This window comes from Bos mutus, chromosome 13 (assembly GCF_027580195.1).
Source record: "Bos mutus isolate GX-2022 chromosome 13, NWIPB_WYAK_1.1, whole genome shotgun sequence".
Classification (NCBI taxonomy): Eukaryota; Metazoa; Chordata; class Mammalia; order Artiodactyla; family Bovidae; genus Bos; species Bos mutus.
In genome coordinates this window covers 7530981-7550197 of record NC_091629.1, presented here as the reverse complement: position 1 = coordinate 7550197, position 19217 = coordinate 7530981, and the positions used below count along the sequence as shown (strand labels likewise).

The window sequence follows — 19217 nt, the reverse complement described above, 5'->3', positions numbered from 1 at the left end:
GGAACAGCTGTCTTCATTTGTCAGGGACTTTAACTTACTGAGGCTTTTTTTTTTTTCTTACAAATAGCAGCTTATTTCAATTCTGTTGGCTAAATAGCTAGTGGCTATTCCATGGTGGCTCAGATGGTAAAGAATCTGCTTGCAATGCAGGAGCTACAGGAGACGCAGGTTCAAGCCCTGGGTCGGGAAGATCCCCTGGAGAAGGGCATGGTAACCCACTCCAATATTCTTGCCTGGAGAATCCCATGGACAGAGGAGCCTGGTGGGCTACAGTCCATGGGGTCACAAAGAGTTGGACACGACTGAAGTGACTTAGCACGCACAGACTGCCTGCAGGGCAGGAGACCCAGGTTCGATCCCTGGGTTGGGAAGATCCCCTGGAGATGGAAATGGCAAACCACTCCAGTATTCTTGTCTTGGACAATCCCATGGACAGAGAAGCCTATAGGCCTTGGAGTCGCAAGAGTCGGACATGATTGAGCGACTAAAGCTAACCTAACCTAACCTGACCTAACCTAAATAGCTAAAAATGGGATTTCTGGATCGTATGGTAGTTTTATTCCTTTTCTTTTAACTTTTTATTTTATATTAAAGTATAGTTGATTAAGACTTGGGTTTTAAGGATGAAATAAGCGACACATGAAAATAAGCAGCTAAATATAGAATTCCGTATGCATTTCACACTTGCTGCATGTACCTCTCGTGTGTATACGTGAACACTCTACTTCCTAATGGCAGCTCTGGGAGGACGGAAGCAGTCCAGGAGATGCGAGCCCTTTGGGATAAGTCACGTGGAGACAGCCTCTGGGGCCTGGCCTCTTCTTCCCTCTGGCCTCTTGTTCAGACTTATGCTGGTGACTCATGGTTCAGACAAGTGGTGGTCAGCAAGCTTTGCTTATTTTCTGCTCATTTTCAGAAAGGGTTTGCAGTAGAACCAAAGGCTCTCACTCAACAAACAAAATTCATTTGGCTTACTGACTCAGAGTTGATAGATTAAAAATAAAAAAAGAATTGATAGATCTGACTTCCTTGACAGAAAACCTGAGAAGCCTGGGTTTATATCTCTTTCCTTTTAGCGAGGCAGCCTGACAGTGGTGGGGTGCATGCACCCCTGAGCTGTTGTTGGTCTACCTGAACCCAGGAAGAGGAGGTGGGTATGATGACTGGGTTATACAGACTATCCATACATTACTTAATGTTGTTTTTATAATGGATAATTACACATACATATTTACAGACTTTCTACAGTCTCAATTGGCTAAGAAGGGTGGTAACAGTGAGACCATCCTTTTTGAAGAACTGTTGAGTGACTCACTTTGATCCTCAGCTTTGTGGGTGCCTTGAGGTTGACACTCACCCCCATTCAAGACTCAGGACTTCTCCGTGCGAACATGTTCTTCCCCTGGCCCCAGCAAGTCCTTGTGGGATGCCCTGGAGTAGAGGCCAGTCCATTTTTAGACAAGGCGGCATCATAGGCATATCCTCATTTCTGTGCTGACCCATAACCATTCCTCCTCCTCTTCTCCGTGCAGCTCCAATTGTCAGTTCTGATCTACAAATCTCCTGTGATTTGGGCCCCTGTAACATTCACTACTGCCTCTCCTGCTCTGCTTCTCACTGTCAGTTGAGATAAATAATCTGCGAGTTTTGGCATTTGCAGCGGGCCTCCTGGTCAGTGAGAAAATTAACAAATCTATCCATCTTTCTCTCTCCTCCTTTCCCACACCTTGTAGGCATATGAGAACCAAAGACGTGTTATCTATCACCTTGGCTTGCTATACACCTCTCATCACTAATCCTGAGGTGAGAGAATTTGGATTTAGTGTCAAGATGAGGGTAGCTATGACAACTAGCTGATGCTTGGCCCTCCATGGGAGGGTATTTTGAACAGGTCTTTGCAAAGCCTGCCTTTTGGACAGGGACCCACCTGGGGAGCTAGTACCCTTTGTGCCTTCAAAGCACCATACAAATATTAACTAGTGTCCTTCTGGAAGAAAGAGCGAAGTCTCATTGTGTAATTTGGGAAATAAGCACTGGACTAGTTGAAAGTGGGCTTGAATTTGGACTGCTGTCTGAGCTCCTGGTACACATGGCTAGGACTCAGTCAGAACATTTGGCCCGTCTAAATGGTCCATAGAGCAAAGGGCAATGGTGGAACTCTTACTAACACATTGCTCTCTGTCCAATTATTCTTTTATTTATTCTAGTGTATCATCAGCTCCTTCCATTCAGAATTTCCCAGCTACTCTGGGCAGCCCGGGCCTTCCAGTGGACTCATTAATTAGGTCCTTCTCTCTTCCCGGTCCCCTCTCTCCTCAGGTGTTCAAATAAACAATCAATCATCCATTTCCATGTTTGCACAGATAAAGACGTGGAAATTTTCAACTTTCTCTAAATATAAGGGGAAGAAAGATCACATCTGCTAATAGACTTTTGAAAAACCCAGCTAGGAGAGTTTTCACAGGAATACTAGAGAGACACAGAGAACAGGAAGAAATATGCCTTTTATTAGAAGTCTCGTATGTACAGAAAGCTGTTCCTCACAGCACAGGGGAGGCCGTGAGGAAGAGCCGCTGTCGTCAGAGGTCACCACGCTTGCACCGGTCACATCATTTCAACACCGCCACGCTCCGTGAACAAACAGAACCATTACACAGAGATGCAAAAGAGACGCGGGGATGGGGAAGGACCCCTCACATATTTTCTAAAAACAAATGGACACAAAAAATACAATGTGCCAGTAAAAAAAAAATAGGCATATCCGTACATGTCTTTTTTTTTTTTTTCTTTTTGTTAACACACAATATGCTGAGCTTTCATCTCAAGCTCTTTTCACGTCGGGATTCGCAGGCACTTTAGCAATCCAGCCATGGTTTACAACAGGATGTTCAGACCAATAGAGGAGAGGATGGAAACACGGGAGCAACCCGGGTCCTCACGACCCACACATACGTTAACATAGCGACACAAGGGCAATCTTTTGTCACCGCTGTCTGGGGACACCAGAATGTTCTGTGGGATGTGGAATGTCTGTCCTCTTATTTACCTTTTATGTTTCATGGCAGAATTCTCTACAAGAAGCCTGATGGCATCACCAGGCAGGGAGATAGCAGGTGGAGGAATAGACAAACATCGATTCCAATTGACTTTAAAAGCCGGAGACAGCAGGTGAGATTTTGGAATCCCAAAATGAGTGTCTGGCTGATCTTTGTCCCACACTATGCCCTTCTTGCCAACTCATCAAATAAAAACTAATGAAGAGGGCAACTGGAAGGGACTGGGCCAGACGCTCATCCTGGGAGAACTCTTTCTCTAGCTATCGCCCCCTCCATGTCATGACACGCACCGGGCCGGTGGGTGAGCAGCCCCCTGCCCCACCGGGGCTGAAGCCCGTCTCCTATGTTCTCCACGCAGAGCTGTGACGGCTCAACACACGCGTGAGGGAACAGGACTAAACGAGGGTGTTTGTAAATGCAGACAGAATGATCACATCACTGGTAACACTGAGTTATAAGGCAGTTACAAAAGGACCCCCCTGATAACCAGACAGTGTTGGAATATGGCTTAGCTTCTTTTAGACGAAGGAAATTCCCGTTACAAGGAGCTGAGAAAGAAAAGGGAAACCATACTGGTCACAAGGGGTTAAAAATGACTGTGCTGGGAAGTACCACAGAGCCCCAATTTCTGGTGTATGCCACCCACTTTCATCCACCAGAGATGGAGATGTCACTTCGTCTGAGACACTCAAAGGGGATAAAAAAGAGGGATCAACATCACCTGTGACTTCAGGATGATCTGTTGCCACAAGCTGCACAGGGTGGTAACACAAAGCCACGGGGTCTCCCAGGCTGGGCCAGGTTCCCAGTACCCAAGAGATGAGGAGCGTAGGATGCTTTGAACAGGTGATTGTCACATGGCGGGAAATTCTTCCATGAAATAGACATGTGAAACACAGTGGCAAAGACATTAAGGCCTTCCATCAAACTGCCCACACTGCTTAAAGGCACTGATACCAGCAACAGAAATACTCCGTAGTACCACCAGGGTGTTAAAAAAAAAACTCCCGAATACAAGTCTTCGTAGGAAAGTGTCCTTTATTGCATGACACGAAGTGTCCGCTCTCCTCCTGCTCAGGAATAGAAGGGCCTCCCTTTCTCAGGAGTCTGGAGTCTGTTCAGCCTGGCGACCTGAGAAGGTGAGGGGGGCACGTCCTGCCGGAAGGGCCCCTTGGCAGAGATGTGACTGGGGTCCTGGACTTTCTTATATGAATCATAGTTGTTGAGCCCCTCGGGGGCCGGAGGTTGCTTCTTCATCTGCTGCTCTTTCCGCCTCTGCTCCTGGCGGAGCAGCTCCTGGGTCTCCAGCATGACCCTGGCGTTGAAGCCGTGCCCACCCAGATAGCCGTTCCGGGAACCTTGGTAGCTCGAGTACCTGGGGTTCTCCTTGGCACTCTGGAAGCCTTCCCCGGGAGGGTAGTTCTGCTCCCAAGAATCCTGGGAGACAGAGCTGGCATTCTTCCTGCTTTGCCTAGGAAGCAAAGCCCAAGGTGAGTGTGAGTGTTGGGAAAAGGGGAGGGAGGGAGATGAAGGGGAAGAGTCGGGGGTGGTGGGGGGGAGCCAGAATAGCATTTCTATATCTCAACAAACATCACAGTAAGTCCTCTCTATATGAACCTTAAGTCATGAACTTTCAGACAAGCAAGTGCGCATTCGTGTGTCCAATCACGTAAGTTAGTTCCCGTGTCTGGCGTACATTGTCACGTGCATGCATGCTCTGTAAATGGCTGTGCTTTTCTGTACTTTACTGTGCAGTACTGTAGAGTATGGTAGTACAGTATCTTTACTCCAAGCCCAGACATCACTGGAGGTACGCAGACATCACTGGATCGTTTTGTCAAGAGGGTAGATTGAACTGAATCAAGCAAGGAACCAGAACCTGTGCCATCATTGTCAGGCATGAGTGAAACTCCAGCTTGCCCTCCGTCTCCTGTTGCTGATGACCCTTCAGCTCTACCATCTCCCACCTCCTCTCCCTGCTCCAGTCAGTAACGCTTCTTGCCTGTTCATTCCACGCCAGCCCCTGTATGCCAGCTGTTGTACTGGACTATATAGTTTTCAAGGTACTGTACTCTAAGAGTAAAAATGTTTTCTTTATTTTCCGCGTTTGTTGTTTATGTATTATTTTTTGTGATAAGTATTATAAACCTATTCCAGTACAGTACTGTATAGCCGATTGTGTTAGTCAGGTACCTGGGCTAACTTTGTTGGACTTATGAACAAATGGGACTTTCAAACGCACACTCAGAATGGAACTCATTCATATGTTCCCAGTAAGGGGACTTACTATATTGGGCTTCAGCTGATTCTCAGACATTGTGATAGGAGCTGAAGGATGAAAACGTGACTGACTCCGGCAAGCTCAATCTGAGACAAGTCTGCATGAACAATGGCTACACAGGAGAGACAGCAAACAGACTCCACAGCTACTCAGAAACAGGGTCTTCCTTCTGCGTCTGGGCGGGTGTGATCTGTTCCGCTTAGGGTAACAATATATCCTGCAATTGAGACTCATTGGCAGGATGCTCTATAGGGGTATTAGAGATTTGGCAGCTTCCGTACCAGCAATAATTGCTCGCTTTACAACATTACGATTCAATTCTAAACAAGCCAAACAAATATTTTACACAGCTGCCACCCTCATGCCAGAGATGCTAGCTAATATGAAGTACATGGAATGGATTACAATATGACTTCAGTTATGAAAGATTTAAGTCTAGACTCCTCTATGATTAAAAATGCAACAGGCAGTCCCTTAAAGCCACGGCTTTCAAGTTACATATGTCAGCAACTGACAACCTCTGGAATACATGCTCATCAAGATTGCAGAACCTGGGTGTGTGAGGAGTAAGCACCATTCTCTGCCCACAGTATCCTCATCCAAGGCCAGGGTAACTTACTCATATTCTGTCACCCCGAGATGGGGCAATAAGTCAGAGTCCTCTAGAAATTTCAACTTCTTATCCTTTCTGCAATAAAGTTGCACATCATTTTCAGGAAACATTATTGTTTTGAAACATCTTTAATTTACTATCAAGTCTCTAGATGCTTTTATGAATTTACAATAAGATTGGCTATGATAAAGTAAAACAATTTTGTGCCAGAAAGACAGACATGCCCTAATTTTTTCGCCTTGAAAATGGAAGAGAGGGAGCAAGAATTGAGTCATAAAACAAAATATATTGCTTCATTTATCAATAAAAAAATGATTCGGTGACAGTATGTATTGTTCAGCCTTTCACATCAACGCACACATGACGGAGTGTTCAAAAAGGCTCGGGTAGGGGAAAAGTAAGGTCTATGCAGCATTGGGTCTCCCATAGGAATGAAGCCATTTGCATTTCTGAACACTCAGACATGCCATCAATATGGTTTGGGATGAAATCAGCCCATTTTCCATATGACCTAAAATGTAGTCAAGGGTATTCTCAATAAGGAAGATGAACTACTGTTCAGAATCATCTTTGGAAATGACTGTTTTATAATGAATTAAACAGTCTAAAGTATATTCATCCTTGTAATGGGAATCAGGCCCTGGGTACAATCAGCTCAGGCAAGAATCCTTAGATTTGACGGAATAGTTTATTTGCCTAAAGCACTGATTATCTCCACTTAAAGAGTCATAAATTAATCTGCTCAGAGCTGTGAATGATGGAAAGTGCCAGCATGAAACCAAGGGATTTGATATTAATCATGAAACTTTAATTAAAACAACAAACTTGTTGCTGATGTTATAGCAACAACATGGGATTCTTTCATGGGTTAGCTATCAATTTAAGGATAACTGGAGATAAGCTTCTTCAGCCTTGGTCCACGGGGATCCACTAGTCCTGCCCATCCTGGTCCCCAGCTGCACGAAGCCTGAGGCTTTTCTCCACATGGTCATGGACCAGAATCATTCCAGGAAGATAGAGTCTTTTTGTATTAGGACACATTGAAAATTCAATTAACAGTTTGTTTATGGATGGAAATTATGACAATGTGGGAAAAAGAATTTCTTGTAGCTAAAATTTTCTTCAGATTAAGCAGTTTAGAGAGAAGGAAGAAAACCTCCCTGAGGTTTGAAGTAAGACATGTGGGGAAAGTTCATACACACAGATGTGTACACGTGGACACATGTACATACATACACACACTACCTAGGAAAGGAAGCTAGTGTATCAGCAAGCTCTTGATTAAAGAACAGGACAAGAAACGAGCAGGCTGTGGAGAAACACGAGGAAGCAGCAGACAGTAAGCTTCCTCCACTTACTGGAAGATGAGGCATGCAGGCACAGGGAACAGTGGGAGACCAGCTGGGCGTCCCAGGGACATGGATCCAGCCCTGGGTCTGCACGTGCAGCTGGGAGCCTGGGAAGGTTCTCTATTCTGGGCTCAGGTGGCTTCATTAATGCAACAGGCAGAATCTCTAACATCATAGGATTATGGGGAGCAATAAAAGAAATCACATCTGTAAAATGCTCACAAAAGTGTAGCACACAAAGTTCATGGGTGACCAATCAGTGACTTTGCCTCCAATGATTAGGCTCTGAGTTTTGGGGGAGCATCTTTCTGACCAAAGAAGAAAATAAACAAAAAGATTAGCATTTTGTCTTTTGGGATGGAAGGGTTGGTAGAGATCAAGAAGCAAAGAAAGGCACCAAAGACAGACTGGAGAATCTTCACTCAGAGAAGCAACTCACAAACACGTCCTAGAGTGAGAATCAGAAGCAAGCCTTCCATTGTCCCAGGGTGGCTCAAAGGCCACCAATAACCTCGGGAGCAACAAAGCATCATTCCTTCCAGTGATTCTCTTTACGACCAACACACAGGTTTGTTGGGTCCTGGAATGAGCTCACTGGAGATGCCTGAGGCCACCCAAAGCCCACACCCTGGTTTGGCAATAATTGCCTCTTAGTGATTATGTGTGAAGACCACCCTCACATAGAGGACACCCAGAAAAGCCCCCACACCTGAGGAAAGCTGTCAGGCATCACACTGAGGAGGGCACAGGGGGATGAAGACAGACAGACCTGGGCTGACAAGGTGACAAACAGTGGAGACACATAATACATGGGCATGGTGGGGAGACTGAGTCAGGGCATGGAGACACAGCCAGGAAACAAGGAGGGTGAGCAAGAAACCACTGGCGGCAGGAGGAGAGCTGGAGAGGAAACAGACGCCGGGAAAAGGGAAGAAAGCAAAACATCCCCAAAGGGTCTTGAATACACTTTTTTATCAGTGACTATGACCCAACCTACTTCTACTGCTCAGATTTAGAGCTGCCTTTTGGATAGTAGAACTTCTGTGGTAGCTCAGACTATAAAGAACCTGCCTGCAATGCAGGAGACCTGGGTTCGATCCTTGGGTTAGGAAGATCCCCTGGAGAAGGAAATGGCAATCCACTCCAATTTTCTTAACCTGGAGAATTTTATGGACAGAGGAGCCTGGTGGGCTACAGTACATGGGGTTGCATAGAGTCGGACGTGACTGAGCGACCAACACTTTAACACTTTGGATACTAAGGAATAAAGCTAGAAATTTTAAAAAGGATTTTTTTAAAAAGAGAGTAAAACAGAAAAAAGAAAACTAATTTAGGAATTAAAAAAAAAAGTCCACCTCCAGTTAAGAACTGAGTGTTGGGCTGCTCAGGTCTCCTTTCCCCACTGATCTCACATTACCATCTGGCTAGTGTTTCTCACTGACATTTCACAGTGGAACCTGAATTCAGCCTATAGGTTTCCCTAATCATGGCAAGACTTTACAAACCCCTCTGGCGAGTATATAGCCCTCTAATTCAAACCACCTCATCTAGCGTGCCTGATCCCAAGTCCCATTTGTTTTCTTTTATGCTCCACTTTGCAACTGAACTCTCTCTGTGTGTGTGAAGTCTTTTTGGTATCAAATGCCACAGTGACTTGTTTAGACCAAACTCTGTCAATTGTCCATATCCAAAAGAGCAGAGGTCAAGTGTCTTTGAAAAATATCATATGTCAGAAACTGGGATTTGCTTCCAGTTCATGTGGGTGACAGCCCCCCTCAACCTCCCTCCAGCCTCTAACTGAGTGAGGTGGCTCTGCAAGGAACCAAGCTGTGTGCAAGACCCCAAGTTTCTGATTTCCTCAATCAGAGGTGCACACTGAGGAGTTACGGTTGATCCTTGAACTGTGTGTGTTCGACTGCATGAATCCACTTATACATGGATATTTTCCAATAATGAATACCTCAGGACAACATGTCTGTGCTTGGTTGAATCTGAGGATACAGAGAAGCCATGGATGGAATCAGGGATATATGGAGGGCAGACTACAGTAAGTCCCCTACATACAAACGGGTTCCGTTCTGAGAGCATGTTCGAGTCCAATTTGTTCGTAAGTCCAACAAAGTTAGACTAGGTACCCAACTAACACAATTGGCCCTATAGTGCTGTACTGGAATAGGCTTATAATACTTTTCACATAAATAATATATAAAAAACAAACACACAAAATAAAGAAATCATTTTAAATCTTACAGTACAGTACCTTGAAAAGGACGGTGGGCAAGCTTCAGTTTCACTCAAGCCTATCGATGATGGAACGCATGTTTGCATCTTTGAAGGCTCACAACTTGAAGATTTGTATATAGGGGACTTACTGTAAAAGTTACATGCAAATTACCCCCCCCCACACACACACACCTGTACTCTGTAAAAGGAGTGAAGACGGTATAGAGGTCAACCAGCCCGCACACCTAAGCTCACGGCACTCTTTTATAGGGTTTCTACTTTTCTCCTATCCACACAGAATAAAATGGCTGACCAGAAGGGGGCTACAGTTGATCAAAGGGCAAGTTCTGGTTCTTTAGGGAATCATTGACTGACAGCAGTGGTCCCACAGCAGCAAGCCTCAGGTCTATGGAGTCACAGGTGCTTCAGAGGAGACGTGGGAGGGAGGTATGGGGTTGGGTGCAGGAGAGGGTTAGCAGTGGACATGGAGAGGGGTACGCCAGGACGAAAGGATTGGTTTGGAGGACCGATCCTTTGGAAGGTGAGCAGGAGAAACCCGGTGGATGTACTTGCTTCTCTCTTGTCCTCTTCCCTGAGGATGGAGCCCCAGGTCTCCTCCCAACTTCCCGCCAGGCCCTCCCACCCCCGTCCCTCCCCTTTCCGAGTCCTAGGCATTTCTCTTCTCACTTCTCACACACTTTATGAGAGCTCTTCCCCATCCCTTAAAAAATAACCTCAAACGCAACTAAAATACAGGAAGCCAAACATTTGGCCAAGAAGACCACAGCCCCTTGAGCTTTTATACTAGTTACACCTGTCCTTCTGGAGAACTCTAGATTTACAAGGTCCATTTATGCTAGTTACCACTGAGCCGTGCAAAGTAAAAGTTCTGTTTCCATTTCTCAACGGAGGAATCTGTCTCCGGCCCCGCGGGAGGTCGCAGAACAAACACCAGATCCCAGGTCTGACCCCTAAGCCCCGTCCTTGCGGGGAACAGGCCACTTCACTTTCCAGGAGGGAGCTGCCAGCTAGGGATGCTGGCATCTCCTGAAACACCTTCCTGCCTGGTCCCCCTGCCAGGCAATGGTCTGGCCAAGTAAGCCACGGTTCCCACCGTCTATGAGCGGTTCCTTGGAGGTGGAAAAGCCAGTGCATTGGGAAGGAGGGATTTCCCAAGGGACAGGGACAGGGCGTGGGGGCTGGGGGTGTGTGGCGCGTACCGGGGCAGCGAGCTGTACTGGCGCTGGGCCTGCTGGAAGCTCTCGCGCTCCTCCTGCCGCTGCCGTTGCATCTGCACCTCCACCGACACCGAGTGTCGCCCGCTCTGCGCTGACGGCCTGGAGTTGGGCTGCAGGAGAGAAGGCAACACAGGTCACGGGAAAGGAACTCTGAATAGCACAGGACTCGGTGACTATTTCAGTTCTGAGACTGACATAGAAACAATATGTGACTTCCGTGAGTTTTTTAAAAATCAAGTGCAGCTTTCTCAAGAGGCAGCTTTTTGGTCTTGTGAGCCACAAGCACCCCATCACCCTAAATTTTAATTACAGCCTTAGAATGGTTTAAAATTGAGAGATCCACCTTTCTAGTCTGCCTAGTGAGGCTTGGTAAATACAGACATTAGACACTAGTTTACATCCCTTGTATAGACAGCAAATATAGGGGAACAATCCTGCTTGGAAGACTAGGATAGTTTGTGGGAAGCTTCTGCACAGTACAGGGAGCACAGCTCGATGCTCTGTGATGACCTGGAGGGGTAGGATGAGGTGGGGAAGGGAGCCAAGAGGGAGGGGATGCAAGTATACACATAGCTGATTCACTTCCTTGTACCGCAGAAACTAATACATTGTAAAGCAACTATAGCCCAGTTTCAAAAGTGCCAAAAACATAAAAATTTGCTTCAATAATTCACAACAGTGGGAAAGTCCCAGGCTGTACACTGGAAGGTTGGCCATGCTGGTGAAGCTTTCAGTAATTATGCATCTTAGTATAGCAGTAGGATGCAATGTAGCTGACCTTCCTTTTGTTAAAGAATGACAGTTACATTTTGAACTGAGATTAGCTGAAACTGGCCACAGTTCACCATATACAGGTCTTCTTATCCACCGTGGCAGCCACATGCAAACAGAACAGCTTATCCAAAGAATAAACCTGCAAGCTAATACCTCCTGGAACTGGTTGTGAAATAATACACTTTGCCTTAGTTATTAAGAAATGGCATTTTTACCCAGGTTAATTATACGCTACAGAGAAACAGTCAATCCTTCTGGCTAGACGCTTCATGCAGCAGGTTGTCTGCTGACAGCTGCCGCTGACCGAATCCAGATACTGGGGGAGTGTGTGGTGCTGGGCCACCATGCGTGCTTTAGCTTCTACCAATGGCTTGGAGCTCACCTTTACGATGGTGCGTTTTGAAAGCAGCTCCACTCTAAACAGGCAACGATGCCTGTAACTTTACCAACACCCGACAAAGGTTGATCATAACCATCAATGGCACGCACTCTTAAGTGACCCTTTTTGGCACTCGCCAGCCTCTGTCCCCTTTGTGTTATGCAACACTGTGCAATAGATTTATTTCAAACAAAGAATGTCTGTGACAAACAAGTTATTGATTTTTTTTTTTAGAGCTGAAAGCCAATAGCAGACTTGGACTCAATAATCACTTTCTAAAATAATATGAGTCTCAGCACTCATTTGGAGCCTGGAAAGATAACATGTAGGCTTGTTCCTTAAAGAGTGGTTCCTCTGGTGGCTTTTGTGCAAAGAGAAAGGCAGTAACCTCTATTGTCCCCTTTCTGCCTGGCCAGCATATCCCATTTGTTGGTAAGCAATAATGAAGCAATATGCAGGACAAAATTTCAAAGCATATGGGCGTCGTCAGCGAACATATTAAAAATATCCCGATACAAAAATAATATGTGAAGAGATTAGACTTTACGATACCCCAGTCTCTACTAGTGGATGTTTATGACCACACACATTGGAACAAATGTGTGTTCGGAGACCCACTCCACAACACGGTTCAAATAACATCCGTGGTGCCTTCAGTAAAGAAAACATGTTGCCGAATGAGTTCTGCTTATGCAAACAAAGCATGAAGCAATTGTTCGTCAACAACATTAAGGAGACAAACAGTTTCTTCCGTGACCCTGGATGAGGCTGGCCCAGAACAGCGCTGGGGTGATCTGTTGTTGGTGGGGAGCCCGGGGAAGGGCCAGTGGACAGGAAAAGCGAAGCAAGAAAAAATGCCTTCAAAAAGAACCCCATTTTCGTTTCCTTTACACTCAGTCTAAGCTACACACATGTGTCAAACAGTCTTGAAAGACCTGGCATTCTGCTGCAAGATTTACTAACCAGCTTTTCAAGCTCATGCTGTTCTATGACATGCTGCTTGTGGAGTTGTGAAAAGAAAATGCAAGGTCTTGTAGAAATTTCAGGTGTATTTTTAAGTTGCTTCTCCCAGAGGCCTGAAAATTTGATATTGATGGAGGGAAGAAAAAAAGTTGAAGGGCTTTTGTTTCCTCCACTGTGTGTTTTCTGGGACTGTTCACCTCCAGCCTTATCAGTGGCATATCTCAGTGCATCTGGATGAATCCCAGTAATGAAATTATCATCGAGTGGTATCTGAAAACTTAGAATGAGGGAAGGAGTCTGGAATCAGCAAACTGACAGATTTCATTGTTTGCTTCATTCTGATGAAATACACACCCCAGCCTTGCTATTAATATTTTACTCTCTCTTTTCAGAGTGTGCGAAAGAATAGGTTATTAGAAAGAATCCCCCTTATCTTTAGGATGAAACTTGACTGGGCCACAGATATCCAGGGAGATTGTGTGCATGATGGACCCAGAGCAACAGCAAAAGAAGTTTGTCCTGGCCTGTTCTCTACTTGGGCTGCATCAAAAATAATCGGATTCATGATTTCAATGAAGAGCTCATAAAAATGTGAATTGTGGAAACAGTATTACCACCAGGAACCCTGACTTTAAGACACTGGGGTTTTGTGGTTTCCATCCCAATGGCAGAAATAGAATGAAACGGCAGAAATAGAAATATCTAGAGTCCAAAATCACAAAAATAAAGACAGAAATGAAGAAAGAGATCATGTGTAACCCCAGAGAGAAGGGCATGTTTTCAGATAAAACAGTAACAGCAACTACAGTGACCAAGTAGCATCTATATGGGGAAACATACAGGCAAAGCATAATGGTAATGATTCTAGAGATTCACCAGATAACAAGACGGCAGCTCTGTTTTAAGAGAGCAAATTATAAATAACCCTGGCCTTGTTTGTGATGAAACTGGTGACAAGAAATGACCTTTTAAGGAAAAAAAATAGCCAAGGTTGCCACGGCCATAATAATGACAGGGGTTGTAAGACAGAAGTAAATACATGATTATCTCTTACACAATATGCTGGAAAACCACAGATACGTGACTCTCTTCACGGCTTATGTTTAAAAACCACCAGTCAAGGCTATGCAGGTTGCTTTTGTAAATGAGCTGCAAAGTACTAGTGTTTATCATGATTACGAAGAGATTTTACTATTTATATTATATTTAAAAATTACATAAAACTTTGAAAGTTCCACAATTTTGGTATTACTCACTAGTGTAGAACAAAATGTGAAAATCTCTTCTGTGTACTATTTCAGTAAATCAAGAAATGCTTCAGCATTAAGTAAAATCATCCTTATTTTTCCAAATTAAAAAAGACAATACATAAAAATAAAAATACAAAGCCCAAACTGTTAATATACTAAAGAAAAAACAAATATACACCCTACAAGTTTCAGAACTGATTAGAACTAGGTGATATTATAAGACTTTTAGAGCTTCATGTAAAAATGTGCCTCATGAATAAAATACATTAGTTCTATTAACATTTACATAAAGCATTTAACAATTTTAAATACACTAATTTTTCTTCTTATAGATAAGAAAAAGCATGTAAGAATATGTGTGTGTTCTTTTGTATGTGTTCACACATATATGTAATAGTCTTATAAGTGATTATTTGGGGTGGGTTTTCTACTTAAACTATGAATAACAAAATTTTCAGCTCTGTAATGACCTAGAGGGATAGATGTGGGGAGGTGGGAGGGAATATGTGTATACATATAGCTGATTCATGTTATTGTACAGCAGATACTAACACAACATTGTAAAGCAATTATATTTCAATTAAAATTTTTTTTTCAAATTTTCACATATGTCCAGGGCATGTAGAGAAAGCAAAAATAAAATACAAAAAGTCTGTGTGCTTTAGATGAAAACCTGTGATGAAGATGCTGACAATGAAGATGACAATAATAACACAAAGAACAATGATATCCCTTGAGATTTAAAGTTCTCATTTTAGTGATTCAAATATACTGTGAACCTAGTATGAATTCCATGTTCTGATAACAAAAGGTCACGGAATCATGTTAAGGGTGTAAGTTTTTGACTCTGTTTAAAAGTGGCCATTGCTAACACTGGTAAATGATTTTCTATTGTGGGCTTAATTGCCAACTTCTAATCCAAACAAAGTTAACTTCTGTCTCTGGATCCTGTCCTCCCAGCCCTCCTCCCCTCTACCCATCACACACTGTACTGACACAGCTATCGATTGAACTCTGTGGGCTCTGAATGTTGAAAAGCTTAATTGCTACTAATGATGTGAGTAATGGTTGAAAAATGGCAGTGCATACCAATTTCCCTCATCAAGATTTTATAAATATGTGTTTTGGTCTTAACACACTATTTGTCTTCTTCTCATCTTTCCCAACCAGGGCTAGGATCTGGTTTCCCGTCGGAATCAGCAGATAGGTTGAAAATAAAGGAGCAGCCCTCCAGCGTCGCTGATGAGAGGCAGGCAGCCTCATGCACTTCACCACCAGAGGGCTCCTTGGGTATAACAGCCCTCAGGTCATGGGACTCCAAGAAACAGGGCTGCTCTACAGCAGCACAGGGACACCCTTACACGACTCCAGGGCACCCCTTTGCTGCTAGAATGGCTCCCTCCAGGTGGATTTCCAAGGGAGGTGATGGCCACCCAATGTGAACTGGAGTCAAACTCCACACAGTAAGGCTATCAACTAAGAAGGCATTTCCTGAGTCCAGGCATGGAGGCCTGCTAGGAGGGGATCACAGCAGATGCCTTTAAGTCTTAAGAAAGAGGAAGACAAAAAGAGAACCATCATTTCCTCAAACTCCCCTGGTCCAGGGAAGGCAGTCTAGGGGTGTAGGATGGCTGTGCAGTCTGACCAACCCTCTAATTAAAGCAGGTGAGACACTAAGTGGTAAGAGGAGCCAATAAAAGCCCACGGTAGGGGCGGCCCTGATGGTCCAGTGACTAAGACTCTGTGCACCCAATACACAGGTCCTGGATTCAATCTCCGGTCAGGGAACTAGACCCCACATGCCTTAACTAAAGACCCTGCATGCTGCAACAAAGATCGAAGATCCCAAGTGCTGCAACTAAGACCCGGCATGGCCAAGTAAATAAATAAACATGTAAAATAAAAAATTTTGTTCTTTAAAAACAAAAGTCCAAAGTGGGAAAATGGAGAAAGGAGCAGGTTTGGTTTTGTTTAAGGACAGACAGCTAGGAAGCAAGCTTGGGGGAGAAGAGGATTTTCACATTGTGGAGGATCAATTTTCTATCTGAAGGACTAAACTACTTTCAGTCCCTACCCACCCAGGATGGAAGGGATTTAGCAATAGAGCTATTAAAGGCTCCATTATCCCATCCATCAGCCGTCTCAGTCAGTGAGTCTGCTGTGGGCAACAGTCAGGTATCTGCAAAGTTTTAACAGCATACTGTACTTAGGTCTGCAGTCTGCAATTCAATTCTTTTAAAAGCAACACACTAAGTCCTGTCCATATCTGAGCTCTGGGATGATAACCCTAACCTCAGCTATTGTGCCATTATCTTAACAAAGATTTAAAGCAACTTGCTGCTTTATTTATGCTGCACCTGGCACTTGGTGGGGAAGAAGTTGCTTTTCCTGCTTCTTCTTCTTTTACTCAACTTGGGAGATAACTCACTTCAATTATGGAGCTAAGGAAATTTTCTAGGCCTCTGCTCATCTAAAGACCTTTTGTGCCAAAAATCAGCTTCCTCCAGCCCAAATGTTATTTTGAACAAAAGCCCGGGAACAGGTGCATTCTGTGCGGCCAGAGTCAAGAGAACATTCTGAAAAATGGAAGGGTTAAAAAGGACCACTTGGGGGGATTTTCTGTAGCAACTCTCTCTGTGTGTGAAGTCATTGGCTTGGGTATTTTTCTGTATGATACATCTGACTGCACTGCACATGTGGGCATTTCCAACAAGCAGGACAACTTCAGCTAACATGGTCTAAGTTGTACCCACAGCTTGAAGATATGCTTGTGGTTCCTTAACACTAAAATGATTTCAAACCGTTCCAGTAGGTGAGATCATGGTCTCATCTTTTCCAAATACAGTGATCTTTCAAGGTCAGAATATATATGAGAAGAGAATATGTATTTATGTAAATCTGTCTTACCTTTAGTGAACTGTGTTAGCAATGGCTACATTTATCTGCAGTTTTTTTGATTTTCAAGATCTTTTCTCTGATCATATATTTGTAAATAAGCCTGATAAAATGTTTCCTATAAATGGTTTGTAATAGCACATTCATGTTAAATCAGAACTGAAATTTAAACATATATACGTGAGTATGTATAGATGGCTTCATCAGCTTATTTATAACTGATGGCCTTACTTTACAATCTTATTTTACCCCAAATTAAGCTATTGGGCTTGAAAGCGAAAAGGAGCACTTTTGTAGACTAGCAGCTTTCCTTCTCCTCTTCCTTGATTATATGGTGGTGACCTATTTTTACAGATCATACTTTATGTTGATTAGCAAAATTAGTGTCAAGTAATAATAACATGCTTCTTCCTGTGTTTCTTGTGAATCTTTGGAGGGCAGGTATTGATGCCTGGTATTTATGATACAGTATGTAAGTGGGTGGACAGTAACTGACAGTATTGTGGTACTTGCTGTACATGTCTGATCTTTTGAAACAGATTTTTAGTAAGCATTTTCCAGAGGTAAAACTAGGTTCATATCCTAATTTTATTTCTAGGGCAAAATAGACAGGATGATCTCCTTGAATCTATTCCCAAATTAATATTTTTTATCTTTGGTGTTTCTACACTTTAAGGCCACTTTGTGCAATTTAAAAGTATTGGCCTCTCTTCCCCTAGTCACCTTCAAAATTAACTTCTAAAACCTCAGGAACAGTACAGAGATCAAAGCCCTCAGTATTTGGCTGTAGTATGTATTAGGGTACAACTGAATCAGGTATTCCTGGTGGTCTTATGCACTTTAATTTCTGTTATATTGAGACTTCAGAGGATGAAGAAGAGATCTACTTAATAACACTTAGGGCAGGAATATCTGCATTTTTTCCGTTTGTTTTCTCACTGTTTTACCTCTGCAGACATCTTCCTGTGCAGATCACTACTTCAAAGTTGCCAAATGTTAATTAAAATATTGACTTCTGAAATTCATTATCAGCAAAGTTATGAATGTTGTTCTGTTTCTAATTAACCTTAGCAAGTGTACATAATGTCATAATCTGATAGTATTTGACAGTACTTATGTATACGATGTTTCATAAGCATTTTTAATAAGATTTGTATTTTTAAATTTAGTATATAATAAAAAGATGTGTTTGAGTGTCAAAAAAAAAAAAAAGAATATATATGAGAAGAGAATAAACAGTCCAAGATACTCAAAACTCTTTTTGTAAAACAGATAATAAAAACCATAGACCACGCTACATTCTGAACAACTGAGCAGCTCTTCCTAAGGCAAGAGTGAGAATTGACATGAAAATTAACACACTACATAGAATTACAGTCACTTGAAGCTCATTTACATGATCTGTAGAATGGGGAGTACCCAGCAAGATCTCAGCTGTTTGAAAATGAAAAAATAAATAGATAAAAAGTCAACTTTTGACCCACAATTTAGGAAATTATTCCATTCCCAAGGTAATCAGCCTGTCCTCCAAATAACTCCCTGCTCAATAGGAAAAGATCCTACAAGTCAAGTGGTCCATCTGAAGTTGCTATGGTGTTTTGATACACAAATTATTTTGACACACAATAATTTGGCCTGTGAACTTCAGTAGTTGAGTTTCCTAATGTATAAGATAGTCTCAGATTTCCAACATGATTGCTCATATTCAATAGATAACACAGAAATATATGCCAAAATGTTCATGTCCTACATTAAAAAGAAAACTTAGAAAGACATCAAATGGATACCAAATTGTTGCCACATCTCTCAGTACACAACTTTTAGAGCTGAGGAGTAGGAAGTGCTCGTTTTGCTTCCAACAAACCTGTAGAGCTTGCATGTGGACATGATGTTACTATCCGGAAATAATTCCAATTAATCTTAGGTCCCAAAGATGGTTTCCTCTGTTTCTCAAAGTTATATATTTGAAATATCTTTCAACTTAAAAGATGTGTTCTCTCAAGCTTTTTGTGCACACCCACAACCAATTTGGGTGTGGTTCCTTTGTCTTCAAACGTCCCTGCTTTTCCCTATCAAGACTGCACGCAGCATTCCTTCTTTCGTATCAGCTTGATTCTAGGATTCTAAGGGCTTGCTTTCTTTGTTTTCCCTAGCCAAACACAATAATAAACAGAAACATAATGAACACTCAAGAAA

At 43.1% G+C, this 19217-nt stretch overlaps 1 protein-coding gene across 13 annotated transcripts in view; it reads right to left on the bottom strand.

The window, feature by feature from the left end:
- Positions 1-2484: 2484 nt before the first annotated feature.
- PARD3 (par-3 family cell polarity regulator) overlaps positions 2485-19217 on the bottom strand; it is a 579453-nt gene continuing 562720 nt past the window's right edge. For all 13 annotated transcript variants that reach the window (XM_070380971.1, XM_070380969.1, XM_070380970.1 and 10 more), the window contains 2 exons: positions 10743-10870; positions 2485-4527 (listed from right to left, as the gene is read on the bottom strand). In XM_070380971.1, coding sequence (XP_070237072.1) covers positions 4131-4527; positions 10743-10870 — 525 coding nt within the window. In that variant the 3' untranslated portion in view covers positions 2485-4130. The remainder of the gene's footprint in view (positions 4528-10742; positions 10871-19217) is intronic.